This window comes from Lepidochelys kempii, chromosome 23, assembly GCF_965140265.1.
Source record: "Lepidochelys kempii isolate rLepKem1 chromosome 23, rLepKem1.hap2, whole genome shotgun sequence".
Taxonomy (NCBI): Eukaryota; Metazoa; Chordata; order Testudines; family Cheloniidae; genus Lepidochelys; species Lepidochelys kempii.
Window position 1 is genome coordinate 15,291,518 of NC_133278.1, and position 17,279 is coordinate 15,308,796.

The 17,279-nt window shown below is 62.1% G+C and overlaps 3 protein-coding genes across 4 annotated transcripts; 1 reads left to right on the forward strand and 2 right to left on the reverse strand.

Annotated features, from left to right (window-relative positions):
* Positions 1–773: 773 nt before the first annotated feature.
* On the forward strand, positions 774–7,585 carry RIBC1 (RIB43A domain with coiled-coils 1). The gene is given in 8 exon segments (XM_073321542.1): positions 774–1,077; positions 1,863–1,944; positions 2,376–2,462; positions 2,465–2,710; positions 3,057–3,175; positions 3,382–3,609; positions 3,728–3,894; positions 4,149–7,585. Coding segments are annotated over 8 exon segments (1,128 nt in total). The 5' UTR covers positions 774–960; the 3' UTR covers positions 4,231–7,585.
* Positions 5,003–12,011, reverse strand: HSD17B10 (hydroxysteroid 17-beta dehydrogenase 10). 2 transcript variants are annotated; one of them, XM_073321556.1, is made up of 6 exons: positions 9,951–12,011; positions 6,917–7,081; positions 6,572–6,736; positions 6,273–6,401; positions 5,626–5,734; positions 5,003–5,438 (listed from the first exon to the last, which is right to left on the reverse strand). In XM_073321556.1, the coding sequence occupies exons 1-6, from the start codon at positions 9,975–9,977 to the stop codon at positions 5,248–5,250; spliced, it is 786 nt and encodes a 261-aa protein (XP_073177657.1). In that variant the 5' UTR covers positions 9,978–12,011; the 3' UTR covers positions 5,003–5,247. The 2 variants fall into 2 exon arrangements, with proteins under 2 accessions (XP_073177657.1, XP_073177658.1); XM_073321557.1 differs by lacking the exon at positions 9,951–12,011 and adding an exon at positions 8,011–9,742.
* A 42-nt stretch (positions 12,012–12,053) lies between these two features.
* GPKOW (G-patch domain and KOW motifs) lies at positions 12,054–16,420 on the reverse strand. Its single transcript, XM_073321541.1, is given in 12 exon segments — positions 12,054–12,143; positions 12,654–12,739; positions 13,366–13,435; positions 13,602–13,740; positions 14,134–14,256; positions 14,355–14,487; positions 14,617–14,827; positions 15,063–15,169; positions 15,297–15,436; positions 15,640–15,666; positions 15,669–15,787; positions 16,225–16,420. Coding segments are annotated over 11 exon segments (1,293 nt in total). The 5' UTR covers positions 16,392–16,420; the 3' UTR covers positions 12,054–12,143; positions 12,654–12,682.
* Between the last annotated feature and the right edge of the window lie 859 nt (positions 16,421–17,279).

Sequence of the window (17,279 nt, forward strand, 5' to 3'; positions counted from 1 at the left end):
CAGGCTCTAAACAGAGAGAGAGAGAGACGGGTGGGGCTTCCGTGAGTGGGAGCCCGGCAGCCAGAGGGCGAGGGGCCAGGGACCGAGGTCAAAGGGTAGGGAGACGGGGTCAGAGGTCAAAGGGCAGGGCGAGGGGTCGGGGTCAAAGGGCAGGGAGGGGGTCAGAGGTTAAAGGCAGGTAGAGGGGTCACGACGAGGGTGCTCAGAGGCTAAAGGGTGGTGTGAGGGGGTCAGGGTCAAAGGTCAGTGCAAGGGGGGTCAGAGGGTACGGGTACAGTGAGGAGGTCAGATATTAAGGGGGAGGGGTCAAAGGTCAGGGGAGCACCCCAAAGGTAAGAGGTCAGGGGTCAAATGTCAGTGCAAGGGGGGCCAGAAGGTTAAAGGTTACAGCAAGTGGGTCAGATATAAATGGAGAGGGGTCAGAGGTCAAAGGGTAGAGTGAGGGGGTCAGAGGTTAAAGGGTAGGGAGAGGGGGTCAGGGCAAGGGTGTTCAGAGCTAAAGGTGGTGTGAGGGGGGCCAGAGGGCTGGGGGAGGGGCCCGGGGGTAAGAGGGCAGGGTGGGGGGGGGTCAGGGCTTAAAGGGTACATCGAGGATGTCAGATATTAATGGGAGAGGGGTCAAAGGTTAACGGGGTGGGTGTGGGGGTCAGAGGGTAACTTGTAGATAGGATGGGTCAAAGTCAGAGGTGGGGCAGAGGGTAAAGGTCAGGAGGCAGATTCCCATGTCCAACCTCAGCTTCGGGGACCCCAGATTTAACCCCCCCTCTGCCAGAGCAGAAAGGTTCTCCCCAGATCTTTCACAGCTCCACAGGAACCAATGCCCTGATCCCCTCCACTGGGAGCCCGGACTCCTGGGTTCTCTCCTGGCTCTGGGAGGGGAGTGGGGGTTGGTTGGTGGGCGGGAGCTGGGAGCCAGGACTCCTGGGTTCTAACTTTCTTTCCTCCCACGTAGGCGCCAAGATGCACAAAGTGGACCTACTGCTGGAGACCAAGGAGGCGGCTGCCCGCGAGGCGGCGGAGGAGCGAGAGAAGCAGCGGCTAAGCCGCATCTTCAACTCACGCCACCGCACCATGGGGGTGAGCCCCGCGGGGACCCGCTGCATCCCCCAGGGGGTGCAATGCTGGGAGAGGGGCTGGATCTGAGCCCTCCCCCCAACCGGAGCCCAGAGCAGGAGCAACGGCTGACCGGCAGGGAGGGCTCTCACCTACACAGCTCCCGTGTGCTACCCCCTCCAAGGGGCATTTGGCACCCATCACCTGCTCAGTGCTTGCCTCACCCATCTGGGTATCAGGGAGCCCTGACAAAGTTGGGCACCATCTGCTGTGGAACAAGCTGAGACCCAGCACCTAATTTCACTCAGAGGCCACCTAGCGGACACCAGACAGGAGTGAATGGTTTTTAGATCAATGGTTCTCACACTCTTGTACTGGGGACCCCTTTCACACAGCAAGCCTCTGAGTGCGACCCCCACCCCCATAAATATATAAAAAAAGTGTTTTTAATGTAACACCATTATAAATGCTGGCAGCAAAGTAGGGTTTGGGGTGGAGGTTGACAGCTCACAACCCCCCATGTAATCACCTCACAACACCCTTGAGGGGTCCCGACCCCGAGTTGAGAACCCCTGGTTTAGATTGGTTTAGACTGGGTTCTGTCCCCCGGCACTGGGAGGGGAGTTGGGTCTGGTGGTTAGAGCGGGGACTGGGAGCCAGGACTCCAGGGTTTTCTCCCTGGCTCTGGGAGGGGAGCGGGGTCTAGTGATTCGAGGGGCGAGCTGGGGAGTCAGGACTCCTGGATTCTTTCCGCAACTCTGGGAGGATTTTTGCCTCCTCAGTAGCTCTCCCCTGCCCTTCTCCCCAAGGTGGACATGGAAGCCCTGAGGAGTCAAGTGGAGGAGTGGAAGCTGAGAGTGGAAACGGAAAAACGCCGGGATGAGACCTATGGTGAGAACACTGGACAGTCCTGCCTCGCCCACCCCTTTGATCTCTGGGGGAGTGCCCCTGAACCCAGCATCAGAAAACAATGCGTGGGGAGTAGGCGAGTGAGATGGCAGGATAGTAGGGGTCCTCTGTCTCTGACCAAGATGAGGACTGGCTGTGGCAGGGAGATCCCAGCTATTCCAGCCCTGGTCTCTCCAGCAGGGGGCGCCATGGGGGTTGGGGCAGGAGAACGGGCTCAAGATGGGGGGAGATGCCCACTACTCCAGCCTGACCTCTCTAGCAGGGGGTGCTATGGGGAGTGAGACAGGAGCACTGGCTGCTAGGAGGGGCTCCTGCTACTCCAGCCCTGGTCTCTCCAGGAAGGGGCCTGGTGGGGAGCTGGGCAGGAGCGCTGGCTGGTGAGGGAAGAGGGATCTGACCCTCTTTCCCCACAGGCGCCGAGCAGGTGCTGTGCGACCGGGTGGCACAGATGCTGGAGGAGGAGGAACGTCAGAGGGTGCGGCGCCTCCACCAGGCCGTGCAGAGTTCCGGGAGCAGGAGCAGCCACCCCACACCCGGCGGGAGTGGGACCTGTACAACCCCGAGGGCCTGCGCCTGGACCGGCCAGCCCGGCTCAGCGACTATGACCCACGCTGCGGTCCTGCCAGCCTGCAGCGCTTCGCCGGCGAGGACCTGGCGCTGCCCACCCGCCGTCGGCTGCAGCAGTGCCGCAGCCTAGAGGACCAGCGCGCCGAGCGGCAGCGGGCCCGAGCCGACGCCCAGTATGCAGGTGGGAGCATGAACACAGATCTAGTGGTTAGAGCAGGGGGAGTGCAGTGGCTGGGACCCAGAACTCCTGGGTTCTGTGGGAGAAAAGTGGAGTCTAGGGATTTAGAGCAGGAGGAGGGGGCTGGGAGTCAGGACTCCTGGGTTCTACGGAAGGACAGTGGGGTCTAGTGCTGGTTAGAGTGGGGGGAGCTGGGAGTCAGGACTCCTGGGTTCTACGGAAGGACAGTGGGGTCTAGTGCTGGTTAGAGTGGGGGGAGCGGGGTCGAGTGCGTTCGATCAGGAGGGAGGAAGGACTCCTGGGTTCCCAAAGTAAAGCCACTCAGGGGCTCTGTGCACTGTCCTGGCAGACACGCTGGAGGATAAAAAGCGGGTGGAGCTGGATCTGCGGGCACAGCAGCTGGCCCAGCTGGAGGAGGAGTGCCGCCGGGCCAAGGATCTTGCCACGGCCGACTACAACCGGGCCCAGGTAACGCCCTGGCCACCCAGGGGCTGTGGAGCTGGCAGACCTTGGCATGGGTTGGATAATAGGGCTGGCTCCTCCGCCCCCGGGGATTTGTGGGATACCAGGTCTCACCTGTTCCCTTGCCCTGGTGGGATGTCAAGGCAAGACCACTCTGGGGCTGAGGGGGTCCCCACGCCTGGGGCTCAGGGGCAGGTCTCCTCTCCCCCCAGGCAGCGGAGGCGGCGGAGCAGCACCGGCTGGCGTGTCAGCGGGAACAGGAAGACAACCAAGCCGAGATCCACAACCACCTGACAGGGCAGCTGCTGACAGAGGATCCAGCCATGGCCGAGAGCCTGCTGGGGCCTCACCGCATCATCACCGACCGCTGGAAGGGCATGAGCCCGAAGCAAGTGGAGGCCGTGTGGAAGGCCCAGGAGGAGCAACGCCGGGAGAACCAGGTCTCCAGAGGAAGGGAAGGGAGGGATTCCAGCAGTGGGGAACGTGGGGAGTGCAGCCCAGTGCGAAATGGGGCACCGTTCCCCCCCTTCACCTGCCCCTCTCTCTGCCCCACCGCAGAGGCTGCGGGAGGCGGAGCGGCAGCGGGAGGCTGAGTGGGAGGCGCAGCGGCAGCTGGCAGCCCGCGCGGCCACGGCGCTGGAGGAGAAGGAGCGCTTGTCCCGGCTACAGCTGAGGAGAGGCCTGGATGCCTACAACCAGCAGCTGGCACAGGAGCAGAGGGCACAGTGAGTGCCCCCCTGGGGGGGGCTGGGCCCTGGGGGCTGGGCTAGGGATCCCTGAGGAGCAGGGCAGGAGTGGGTGCAGGAAGAGGTGGAGCTACCTGAGGTGCGGAAGCAGGAGGGGGAGAGATGGGGCAGGGGCAGAAGTTGAAGGGGCAGGGCTGGGGCTATATGGAGGCGGGGCTAGGAGGTACAGATTACAGAAGGGGTGGGGCCAGGTGAGTTAGGCTGGCGGCTAAGCCCCGCCCTTTGTCTTGCAGGCAGCAGTACCTGCAGAGGGAGGTGTACACCAATCCGCCCAGCGCCCAGCACCACCTGCAGTTCAACACCAGCAGCCGCTAGGCCCAGCCCCGCCGCACCAACTTCGAAAACCCCATGGACCACCCCCGCCCCAAAGGGACACGCCCCATCCCCGCCTCCTGCACCGCCGGGACACGCCCCGTTCCTTGCCCCACCGAGATATACCCAATCCCCACCCCCTGCCCCAATCACTACCCCCACCCTGCTGGAACATATCCAATCCCCAGTTCCCTACCCCACGGGACACGCCTAATCCCAGCCCCCTTCCACACCGGGATACCCCCAATCCCAGCCCCCTGCCCCAATCACTATCCCCACCCTTCTGGCACATGCCCAGTCCCCACCCCCTCCCAGGACACAACCAATCCCTGCCCCAAACACTACGCCCACCCTGCCAGGAGACACCCAATCCCCCCATGGACACCCCTGCTGCCGGGACACACCCAAGGCTCTCCCCTCCTATGAGCGGGACGCCCCCACTCCCCCCTTGCAGAGGGGATCTGACACTCTGCACTGTTCCTTCAGCCACAGCGGCATCCAATAAACCCTCGTGCCCCAAAGCATACTGCCCCCCCCCAAGTCTGTAGGGCAGGGCAGGAGAGTGCTACACACCCTTCCCCGCATGTCCCTCGCAACCCGGCCCCCGCCCTGCCCACACCGCCCCCAGGCAAGGGCAGCAGTCAGGAATGGGAGAGGAGTTGGAATTCGTGGTTACAGCCGGGAGCTGGCAGCCAGGACTCCTGGGTTCTCTCCCTGGCTCCAGGAGGAGAGTAAGGGTTCGTGGCTAGCACAGAATCCCGAGCACTCCTGAAAGCACATTGAGACAATCGTTTATTAAGGCCCAGACGCCGACCGGGGGCAGGAGTCAGAACAGCTCAGACCCCCCTGCCCCCTGCCCCCCCCCGTCCTCATTGTGCGGGGGGACGAATCACTGCAGGAGTCCATGATTAGAGTCCAGAGAGGGCGGAGCCACAGAAGGGGGGGAATCAACCCCACCCCCTTTCAGGGGCAGCCAGGGGAGGGGGAAATCAGCACCCCCCTGAGGCGTGGGGCAGCGGCTCAGGGCTGCAGGCGGATGGCCCCATCCAGGCGGATCACCTCCCCATTCAGCATGGGGTTCTCCACGATGCACTGGACCAGGTGGGCGTATTCCCCGGGCAGCCCCAGGCGGCTGGGGAAGGGCACCTGGCGAGCCAGGAACGTTTGCACTTTCTCGGGGAGCCCTGCCAGCAGGGGGGTGGCGAACAGACCTAGGGGGAGAGAGACAGTGAGGGGGGGGGCTGGCTCTCTGCTACCCTCCCAGCTCTGCCGGTGCCCCTCAATCCCAGCCCCCAGGAGCCCCCCGCTACCTCCCCAGCTCTGCCGGTGCCCCTCAATCCCCACCCGTAGCCCCCTTCTCTCCCCACACCAGGACAGGAGCCACGCTGGGGTTGGTACCTGGGGCGATGGTGATGACACGGATCCCCATTGGGGCCAGATCCCTGGCGATGGGCAGGGTCATGCCCACGATGCCCCCTTTAGAGGCAGAGTACGCAGCTTGACCCACCTGTACGACAAGCAAAGCATTAGCTGGGGTGCAGGGACATGGGGGACTGCCGGGGAGAGCAACCTCTTCCCAGCCTCCTGCCTGCTCCCCACAGCACAGCACCCCCTCAGCGTCCGGCCCTGCCTGCCAGGGGAGAGCACTCCCTGCCCAGGCCCCTGCCCACAGCACAGCACCCCCTCAGCGCCCAGCCCTGCCTGCCAGGGGAGAGCACCCCCTGCCCAGGCCCCCGCCCACAGCACAGCACCCCCTCAGCGCCCGGCCCTGCCTGCCAGGGGAGAGCACCCCCTGCCCAGGCCCCCGCCCACAGCACAGCACCCCCTCAGCGCCCGGCCCTGCCTGCCAGGGGAGAGCACCCCCTGCCCAGGCCCCCGCCCACAGCACAGCACCCCCTCAGCGCCCGGCCCTGCCTGCCAGGGGAGAGCACCCCCTGCCCAGGCCCCCACCCACAGCACAGCACCCCCTCAGCGTCCAGCCCTGCCTGCCAGGGGAGAGCACCCCCTGCCCAGCCCCTTGTAGCACAGCACCTCCTAGGGCTCACCTGGCCCTCGAAAGCAGCCACGCTGGCTGTGTTGACAATCACTCCTCTGTGCCCATCGGAGTCAGGGGCATTCTTGCCCATCTCACCAGCACTCAGTCGGATCACGTTAAAGGTGCCAGCAACATTGACCTGGGGGGCAGGGCAGACAGATCAAACCAATGAGCCCACCCACCACCATATCCCACCCCCAAAATCCAGCCCCTTATCCCTCCTTGGTCCCCTCTCACCACCATGGTGTTGGCAGGGCAAAGGGGATCAAGGAGGGGATGGAGGGAGCGGGTCCCTCCAGCCCCACTCACATTGAGGACCCTCTGGAAATCCTCCAGGTTGTGGGGCGTGTCCTTCTTGGCGTTGTAGGTCTTGACAGCCACGGCAATTCCAGCACAGTTCACGGCCAAATCCAAGCGCCCAAACTTCTCCCGCACCAGGTTCAGGACCCCCTTTACATCCGCCTCTGACGTCACCTGAGCCACCAGGCAGGGAGGAGAGGTTAATCCATGTCACCTCCGCGCCAGACCCCACTCCCCTCCCAGAGTCAGCGAGAGAACCCAGGTGTCCTGGCTCCCAGCCCTTCCCTGCTCTAACCCACTAGTCCCAACTCCCCTGCCAGAACCAGGAATAGAACCCAGGAGTCTGGGACCTACATCAGCTGGAGCAAAGACGCATTGTTCCCCCAGCACTTTGGCCACACTTGGCCCATCCGACGTCGGCAGGTCCACGATCACCGCGCTGGCTCCCTGCTGCACCAGGCGCTCGGCAGTGGCGCGACCCAGGCCAGAGGCCCCACCGGTAACCAGGCCAACCATTCCCTGGGAGCAAAAGCAGAGGAAGGGAGCAGTGAATACAAAAAAAAAAAGCCCTGAATACCACCCATAGCTTTAACGAGCTATCCCAGACCCCCCCCCATCTCACGTGCATAATGGACTGTCCCTACAATCCTTTCTTCCTCTGACCATAATGGTTTCTCCCAGACCCCCCCATCACATGTGCATAATGGTCTTTCCCTACACCTCCCTCTTTGCCTGTGCATAATGGTGTCACCCACAACCCCCTCCTAAAGTGTGCACACTGGTCTCTTCCTAAGACCCCTGAATCTTGCAGATAATGGTCTCTCCTTAACCCCCATCAGTATAATGGGCTCTGTTTACTGCTCTCATGAGCATAATGGTCTCACCCAGGATTCCCTCATACTGTATGTGTTATAGTCTCTCCCTAACCTCCCCCAGAAATATAATGGTCTCTCCCTACACAGCCTCCTCCTGCTAACTGCATAATGGTCCCTCCCAGCCCTGCCTCCTCCCAGTGCACAGAATGGTCCTTTCCTTTGATTCCCACCCCTGGTCAAATGGTCTCCCCCTCTTCTTAGGCTCATCGTGGTATGGTCCAGCATGCTCCGCTGCCCCATGCATAAGGGGGCGTGGCTACACTTGCAGATGTGGAGCGCAGGGAGTTAAACCCGCCTGCGGAGAGCGCCGCCATCTGTCCCCGCTGCCCACGCCCTGGTGGGGCCTCATTGGCGGCACTTGCAGTGGTGCATTGTGGGCAGCTACCCCAGCATGCAAGTGGCTGCAACGTGCTTTTCAAAGGGGGGGGGTGGAGTGTGACAGGGAGTGTGTTGTGTGTATGTGGGGGGGGAGAGGGGGTTTTGGGGGGCTGAGAGCATGTCAGCATGCTGTCTTGTAAGTTCAGACAGCAGCAAACCCCCCCCCCCCCCCCCCCGCCTCTCTCTCTCACCAACCGTTCCTGTGGAATGCCGTGTCTTTGTCTCGGGGCAGATAAGCCCCCGGCTGTCAGAAACGGAGCTTCCAAAGGGCACATCCGCATTCCTGCGGCGATTCCAGAACAATGACAAGAGCGGCCACTTGACTTCAGGGGACTATGGGACGTGTCCGGAGGCTGATCAGAGCGCAGTAATGCAACACCTCGTTCACACTGGCGCCGCGGTGCTCCAGGGGGCGCAAATGTTATTCCACTCGCCAAGGTGGAGCCGCAGAGTCAGAGCACTCTACATGCCTTGCCAGCGCGGATAGGGAGTGAGCTAGTGCGCCCGGGGCTTGCAAGTGTAGCCAAGCCCCCATAGTCTCTCATAGAATCTCAGGGTTGGAAGGGACCTCAGGAGGTCATCTAGTCCAACCCCCTGCTCAGAGCAGGACCAATCCCCAATTAAATCATCCCACCCAGGGCTTTGTCAAGCCTGACCTTAAAAACTTCTAAGAAAGAAGATTCTACCACCTCCCTAGGTAACGCATTCCAGTGTTTCACCACCCTCCTAGTGAAAAAGTTTTTCCTAATATCCAACCTAAACCTCCCCCACTGCAACTTGAGACCATTACTCCTTGTCCTGTCATTTGCTATCACTGAGGATAGTCTAGAACCATCCTCTCTGGAACCACCTCTCAGGTAGCTGAAAGCAGCTATCAAATCCCCCCTCATTCTTCTCTTCTGCAGATTAAACAATCCCAGTTCCCTCAGCCTCTCCTCATAACTCATGTGTTCCAGACCCCTAATCATTTTTGTTGCCCTTCGCTGGACTCTCTCCAATTTATCCACATCCTTCTTGTAGTGTGGGGCCCAAAACTGGACACAGTACTCCAGATGAGGCCTCACCAATGTCGAATAGAGGGGAATGATCAAGTCCCTCAATCTGCTCGCTATGCCCCTACTTATACATCCCAAAATGCCATTGGCCTTCTTGGCAACAAGGGCACACTGCTGACTCATATCCAGCTTCTCGTCCACTGTCACTCCTAGGTCATTTTCCACAGAACTGCTGCCGAGCCATTCGGTCCCTAGTCTGTAGCGGTGCATTGGGTTCTTCCGTCCTAAGTGCAGGACCCTGCACTTATCCTTGTTGAACCTCATCAGATTTCTTTTGGCCCAATCCTCCAATTTGTCTAGGTCTCTCTGTATCCTATCCCTGCCCTCCAGCATATCTACCACTCCTCCTAGTTTAGTGTCATCCACAAATTTGCTGAGGGTGCAATCCACACCATCCTCCAGATCATTTATGAAGATATTGAACAAAACCGGCCCCAGGACCGACCCCTGGGGCACTCCACTTGACACCAGCTGCCATCTAGACATGGAGCCATTGATCACTACCCGTTGAGCCCGACAATCTAGCCAACTTTCTACCCACCCTATAGTGCATTCATCCAGCCCATACTTCTTTAACTTGCTGACAAGAATACTGTGGGAGACTGCGTCAAAAACTTTGCTAAAATCAAGAAACAATACATCCCCTGCTTTCCCTTCATCCACAGAACCAGTAATCTCATCATAGAAGGCGATCTCTCTCTTAGCCAGACTCCCCCCTCCTATTGTGTATAGTAGTCTCGCCCAATTACCACCCCTCTTGTTTGATGGTCTCTTCCAACCCAATCCCCCCACTGCGTAGAATGGTCTCTACCTCTCACGAGAAACAAGTCCTCCAGCCACCACTATTGGTAGAGAACAAGAAGTGTAAAATGGTTTCTCCCATCCCAATCCCCCCCCCCATTCTACACAATGGTCTCTCCCAGGCACAGCCTCCCAGGGGTCTCTCCTGCCTACGTGGGCGCAGCGGCCTCCAGCCCTGGGGAGATGCCTAATGATCTCACCCATCTTGTGGTGCCTCCCCGCTACCCCGCATAGAATGGTCTCACCCTCCCCGGTCCTTATGCTGCCCCAGCTGGGTACCTTCACGCTCCTCAACGCCGCCGCCATCTTGCTGCCGCTCCACGCCCCGCCCCCTGACACAGGGGCTGACCAATCAAAGGCAAGGCCACTCTTAAAGGGGAGGCAGACACTATTTAATAATCAGGGACTATTAATCCCCAGGAGAGAAGAGCTCTTAAAGGAGAAAGCGCAGGGAGAACTTAAAGGGAAAGAGGGAGGCAAAAAATGAACATAGCCATTAAAGGGGAGGGAGGGCTTAAAGGGGCAGGGAGAGCCAGGATGCCTGGGTTCTCTCCTTGGCTCTGGGAGGGGAGTGTGGTCTAGTGGTTACAGCGGGGGAGGCAGAGGGCTGGGAGCCAGGACGCCTGGGTTCTCTCCTTGGCTCTGGGAGGGAAGTGTGGTCTAGTGGTTACAGCGGGGGGAGGCGGAGGGCTGGGAGCCAGGACGCCTGGGTTCTCTCATTGGCTCTGGGAGGGGAGTGTGGTCTAGTGGTTACAGCGGGGGAGGCAGAGGGCTGGGAGTCAGGACGCCTGGGTTCTCTCCCCAGCTCTGGGAGGGAAGTGTGGTCTAGTGGTTACAGCGGGGGGAGGCGGAGGGCTGGGAGCCAGGACGCCTGGGTTCTCTCCTTGGCTCTGGGAGGGAAGTGTGGTCTAGTGGTTACAGCGGGGGGAGGTGGAGGGCTGGGAGCCAGGACGCCTGGGTTCTCTCCCCAGCTCTGGGAGGGGAGTGGGGTCTAGGGGTTAGAGCGGGGGTGGGCTGGAAGCCAGCACACCTGGGTTCTCTCCCCGGCTCTGGAAGGGCAGGGGGTGAATAGGTTGTTTCTTCTTTTATAATTTCCCGCAGAGCCCCCCCCGGCCCACCTGCAATCACCAACACACATCACCGGGGCGGGGTGGGGGAGGGACTATCGCAGTTTATTTACATTTTTTGATCCCATCCTGCTTTACAAAGTGCCCATGGGCAAGGGGCTGTCAAAGTCCCAGCAGCCATCTTGGAAGCTGGCATGTGGTGGGGGGGTCCTGCCAGGTCTCCTGCTGAGCCCCCCTCCACAGACAGTACCTGCACAGCGCAGCTTTGTCCATGGCCCCCCTCTGACAGATGAGACCCCCCCTCCGGGGGGCACCCTCCTGTCCCACAATCTCCCACTGTGCCGCCTTCATCCCCGCCACTAAAACCGCCGGCTCTGGAACACTGCTCCAGAGATGACGGGTTCTGGGGTCACAAACACTCAGTAGGGGCCAGAGTTGATCTAGAACCGAGCCCAGCGCTCCAGAAGCAGCTCAACTTGCTCCAGAGCTCGCAGGCTACATCATCCTAGAAATCACTCGCTGCTCTAGAATCAACCCCCTTCTCTGTCATCAGCATACCCCCCCACTCCAGAACACTCCGGGTTGGGTTCTAGGACCCAGGGGCCTCCCTCCAGCCCACACTGTAAACCTTGCTCTCAAACCCCGTGCATCTGGCTCCCAGCCCCACATCTACTCTGGCTCTAGAGCCCATTAGGCTCCAGACCCCACTTTACAGGGTCACTCCAGTGTCGCTCTGGATCCAGTTTGAACCCCACCCTACAACGGTTTAATAACTTTGCTCTAGAACCCATTGCTCCTACGCCACGTCCCACGTAAAAGGTTACTCTAGAACAGGTTGGTTTCACTCCAGAACCCACATTGAGGGTTCCTTGAGAACCCAAAGCCATATGTGCTCTAAAACCCATTGGCCCTGCTCTAGAGCCCATTAAAAACCATCCCCGAAAGCCATCTTCTCTGCTCCCAAACCCAGCTTTCAGCTCATTCTAGAACGCACTCTTATTCTAGTTGAAGCCTCACTCTAGAGCCCAAGTCTGGTCACGTTCTAGATCTTGTGGCTCCTGCCGCAGAACCCATCGAATTACCACTCTGGAACCTGCGGAAGTTGTTCTAGAACTCAGTCCCAGCCATGGTGGCCATGTTCCCCCTCTGCCGGACTCCATCCACGTCCTGCCACTCCCCAGAGGGGACGTGCCCTCTTCCCCTGCCCCGGGGGGCACACAGTCCAGCAGTCCATCTGTCAAGCAGAAGGGGGGGGAGGGGGAAAGGGGGCTCAGTCGTCCTCAGTGCCCCCCACGTAGTGGCAGACAGCGTCGTAGTCTAGCGCCAGGACGTCCCCGTCCTCATCGTGCTGCAGCTGCACCAGCGCCCGGCTCCGCTGCTGGTCGCGCTGCAGGATCCGGCCCACCTGGGGGGGGGGGGGGGGAAGAGACAGGAAGCTCCTGTTAGTCCTGCATGTGAGGGGGGGGCAGTTTACAAAGGACTCTGGGAAGAAGGGCAGCTGCGTACAGACTCCCGCAACAGGAAGAGCTAAGCTGGTAACTTGGGGGGCAGATGAGGGGGCTTCTCCAGCATAATCCCCCTCATCCACGAACCCCCTATATCTCCCTCTCCATTACCCCTAGATCCCCCCCCCCGCAGCACTCACCCCCAGCTACCCTGCCCCCCACCCCCACTACCCCACCCCCTGCATATCTTCCCTCTAGCTCCCACACATCCTCAGAATCCATCCCCCACCCCTTCAGATTTCTCCCACTACCTCCAACCCCCACATGTTCTTCCCACTAGCCCCCCAGAGCCCCTGACTACCCCACCCCCATGTGTCCTCCCCCCACACTTCCTCCAGCTCCCAGCCTCCCCGTTACCCCCACTGCCCTCTGCGGTCCCTGCCAGGGGAGGGGGGTTGGGGGTCACTCACCCTGCCAGCGTGCTCCCCAAGCACCACCATCACCCAGTCTGCAGAGCCCCTGGGGATGACCGTCTCCAGCATGGCCTCCCGGATGCCTGGGGGGTTGGGGAGGACATGGGTCAGTGTCATACAGTGGGTCCCCCATACACGATCCCTGGCCCCCCAGCCACCCACCCCACAGATGCCCCTCCATCCTCTCCAACACCCTCGCTCCCCAATGACCCAGGGTCACCCCTCCCCCATTGTAGTCACCTCGCTTCTCACACAACCCCCCTTACCTCATGGGCGTCAGCCCCTCCTGGCAATTACCCCAGATACAGCCGCACGGTCACCTGCCCCATGGATCCATCTACAGATCCCCCCTCCCCCCAACAACCGTGTCTCCCCCACCCCACAAAACCCAAACTGGCTCTTCTAGCATCCCCAATAATCTGGGGTTATCCTGCCCCCCACACCCTCTCCCTAGAGTCACATGCCTCATATCAGGCCATACTCCCGCATAACCTCCCCCAGGGAATGGAACCCTCTTCTGCCAACCAACTCTCCACCGGATCACCCCAAAACCCCCAAATGGGAGTAGCCCCCCCCCCCCCCCACAACCCTCACATACACAACTCCCCTACCCCATAGGCTAGAACAGAAAGGCCCTGGAAGAGTGCAGAGAGGTGGAGAATGGGGAAGAGCTGGGATATACAAAGAGGTGCCCCCCCTCCCAACTTACCATCCAAGACCTGCCCCTCTTCTGTCCGGCAGACACAGGTATCTGGGCTAAGCACATCCTCGATCTGCATCTAGGGAGAGAGAGAGGGGGGTGGAATGGACACGGGGCCTGTCCCCTGTAGGGGGCGCCAGCTCCCATCCAGCCCCAGGGCGGGGACTGGCTGGCTCAGGGGGGATGGGGAACGGGATGCTGGTTCCCGTCTGGCCCTGGGGGGGGCAGGGAGGGGAAGGAGGTACCTTGGTGTTATAGTATTTTCCCCCTTTGTAGAGCTTGTCCACGAAACGAACCCGCAGATCTCGCCGCAGCCAGTGGGGGGAGCGGGAGGACGAGGAGCCGCTGCTGCCACCTTTACTCTGCTTCCCAGAGCGGGTGTCGCTGCGGGAGAACAGGCAGTCAGGGGCAGTCCTGGTGCTAGGGAGCGCCATGCTGCAAGGAACGGGGTGCACCGTGCTGTGGGGCGCTGTTTTATCAAGAAAGGCATTGAGCTGCCCCAGCCTCAGGGCAGGAACCCTGGCATCCGGGCGGCACTGCAGCTCGGGGGATTCCATTTTGCCTTTTTAAATCTTCCTCTGGGCTTTGAATCAGAGACAAGAATCAGCTGCACTTCCTGTCCTAACAGCAGCACCAACTGTCACCCGCCCCAGAGGTGGCTGCATCTCAGCCCCAGGTGAGCCACTCCCGAGCAACGTTGTGTGTGGCTGTTCCCCAGCTGCCCCTCCCCAGAGATGGCTGCATCTCAGCACTGGGCGAGCCCTCCCAGGCCTCTACCTCTCCAAGTCTGCTGGCTGTTTCCTCTTCTGTCCTTCTCTCGGGGAACCCTGGCGTCCGGGGTGTCAGAGGGTCCATTTCTCTCCTTCTCTTCTTTCTCCTTGTGGGCTTTGCTTAAGTGGCCTGAGAAGCAGATTGGGGAGACAGATGGGGGTCAGGTTGGCGGGGAGGAGGAGGGACTGTGGTGAGGTGGGGGTACCAGGGAAAGTCACGTGACTCACTCAGATCCTTGGCTAGTTTCTCGTACTCCTTCCGGGTCACAGGTCGCAGGCTGTGCTGGCTGACAGTGACGATCTTCTCCCCAATGGCCAGTTTCACCATCACCCGGGCATTATCGGGGTCTACGCCTTCGATCTGCAGGCAGGGAGAGAAAAAAGACGAGAATCGGGCATAGGGCCTGTGCTCTCTAGGGGGCGCTGGCTCCCATCAGCCCCAGGGCGGGGACTGGCTGGCTCTGGGAGGCAGGAAACGGGGGAAACTCACCTTCCCGTAGAGGTCTTTGTGGGGCCCAGCCACGATCAGCACAGCGCCCCCTGCCACCAGCCCCAGCGGCTCCTCCTCGCCCCTCCGGCGCTCCTCGCCCGGCTTGGGGGGCCGCAGGGGGCAGGCTGGCTGCAGGTCCTGGATGGCTGAGCGGTCAGCTCCCAGGCCCAGCCCCCTGGGGCGCAGCTGGTGCTCCAGGGGCTTCACGTCTCTAAGTAGGGGGGAAGGGAAGTTCAGGGACCCCCCAAACTCCCATCCCCCAACTGACCTTTGACCCCCACCGGTCTATCACCACTCCATGATGACCTATGATCTCCCCACTGGTCTATAACTCCACCCAAACTCTGCCTGCCCCCCATATGAACCCTCCACCTCCTGCCTCCACCAGATCTGACCCACAACCCCCCCCACTGATCTATGTCCCCCCCCCTCCCAGGGTCACTCACTGCTTAAAGGTGCGTCCAATGCCCTCGCCCGCCTTCCAGCCCATGCCCCTCAGCATTGCAACGCCGTAGGCCTCCACAGGCACCACCTCGTAATCTGCGTCCGTCGACTGCAGGAAGAGAAGGGCAGGAACAATGTTAACCTGTGGAACTACCCTGCCACAGGACCAAAGGGGCCCTGCCACAGGAGGGTGGGGCTCCAGGGATGGATGGGAGTCCGTCAGGGAACCCTCTTACCGATTCCGGCCGCAGGCTCACGTCCACCCGGTTGCTGTCTTCGTACCCGTCAGGGACACGGTTCTGCAGGAGCAGGGGGATGGCCAGGTTGGGGTCTGCCTGGGAGCCGCTCTCCCACCGCTCCTGGGACTGCCGGCACTCTGCAACGCACAGGAACCCATCAGGAGCTAGACACCAGGTTCCCAGCCGCGGCTCAGGGAGTGGGGGCTAATGGTTAGAGCAGGGGGAGCTAGGAGCCAGGACTCCTGGGTTCTCTTCCAGCTCTGGGAGGAGAGTGGGGGTCTAGTGGTTAGAGCATGGGGATGCTGAGAGCCAGGACTCCCGGGTTCCCTGCCGTGCTCACCCTCTATGATCTCCCTCACAGCCTGGACTCCACCCCGTCATCCTTCTGCTCGTTTGGGGCCCCCGCAGGGGGCATCTCCGGCTTCTTCCATTGGTTGCGCTGGATCAGGGGGATGACGAGAGCCTTAGGTGGTGGGGCAGGCCGGAGGCTGCGGGCCAGAGAGAAACCATCCCGTTACCATGGGATAGCTGGACCGTGCCCCCGCCCCCTGTACCATGGCTCCTCCCACTGCCCCAGAGTCTCAATGCAATGCCCCACCCCCCATGGGCCTGCCCCAATGCCCCAACTCACATGCTGCATGCAGACCCTGCGCACAGCCCCCCTCCTCGCCCCACTGCCCCTCCCACAGTGACCTCCCCACCCCCCTCTGATCCCACCCATCTGCATGGCCACACCCCACTCCTGCCCCACGGCCACATCCCACTCTCGCCCTACGGCCCCTCCCCCAAGACACGCCCCCTCCCGCCCCACGGCCCCTCCTCCCAGGCACGCCCGCTGACGCACGCGCACGCGCTCTTGCTCACGTGCGCAGAGCCCGCGGCTGCCCACCCCGGCCCGGCGCCCGCGCATGCGCGCTGCTCTCACCTGCGCAGCTCGCTCCCCTCCACGGCGCGGATGAAGTCGGGCTCCGGGGCGGCCCCAGCCCCGCCCTCCCCTACGAGCCGCCTGCGCGCGGTCGTGCGCGTGAACCCGAACGAGACCGGGCGCGGGGCCGGGGCGCCGCCCGCCGCCGGGCCGCCGTCGGACGCCATCTTGCGGCCCCTCGCAGCACGGGGAATCATGGGGGTTGTAGTCCCGCCCCCCGCGCAGGGCCTCATGGGGGTTGTATAACCCCGCCCCCCCCCGCGCAGGGCCTCATGGGGGATGTAGTCCCGACCCGACCCGCGCTGCACCGGACATAGCCCCGCCCCCCCGCGCAATTCCTCATGGGGATGTAGCTCCGCCCCCCGCGCAGGGCATCACGGGAATGTCGTCCCCGCCAATGCATCATGGGGGATTAGTCCCTCCCCCCGCGCTGCCTCCTGGGGCAATGTGGTCACGCCCCCGCGCAAGGCATCATGGGCGTTGTAGTCCCGTCCCGGCGCACGGCTCCATGGAGGTTGTAGTCCCGCCCCGGGGCTATCTCCCAGGGGATGTGGGGGGGCTGAGACGACAGCTCCCATGAGGCCGTGCGAGTCTCCTCAAGTGCCCCCCGCCCCAGTTGCCTGTGAGCCCATGAGACCCCCCCCGTGGCCCTAGGTGAGGGGCGCTGGGCCAGGAGCCCCAATCCCCCCCCCGTGGCCCTAGGTGAGGGGCGCTGGGCCAGGAGCCCCAATCCCCCCCCGTGGCCCTAGGTGAGGGGCGCTGGGCCAGGAGCCCCAATCCCCCCCCCGTGGCCCTAGGGGAGGGGCGCTGGGCCAGGAGCCCCAATCCCCCCCCCGTGGCCCTAGGGGAGGGGGCGCTAGGCCGGGAGCCCCAACCCCCCCCCCCGTGGCCCTAGGGGAGGGGGCGCTGGGAGCCAGGGAGCCCCAATCCCCCCCCCCGTGGCCCTAGGGGAGGGGGCGCTAGGCCGGGAGCCCCAACCCCCCCCCGTGGCCCTAGGGGAGGGGGCGCTGGGAGCCAGGGAGCCCCAATCCCCCCCCCGTGGCCCTAGGGGAGGG

What these genes read in the sequence shown, in the direction of transcription:
- HSD17B10 (XM_073321556.1), bottom strand. Translation starts at nt 9,977, where the DNA reads ATGGCGGCGGCGTTGAGGAGCGTGAAG. An exon ending in ATTTCCAGAGGGTCCTCAAT is followed by an intron (nt 6,402 to 6,571) that starts GTGAGTGGGGCT and finishes CCTGCCCCCCAG; the next exon opens with GTCAATGTTGCTGGCACCTT. An exon ending in TGTCATCACCATCGCCCCAG is followed by an intron (nt 5,439 to 5,625) that starts GTACCAACCCCA and finishes CTCTCCCCCTAG; the next exon opens with GTCTGTTCGCCACCCCCCTG.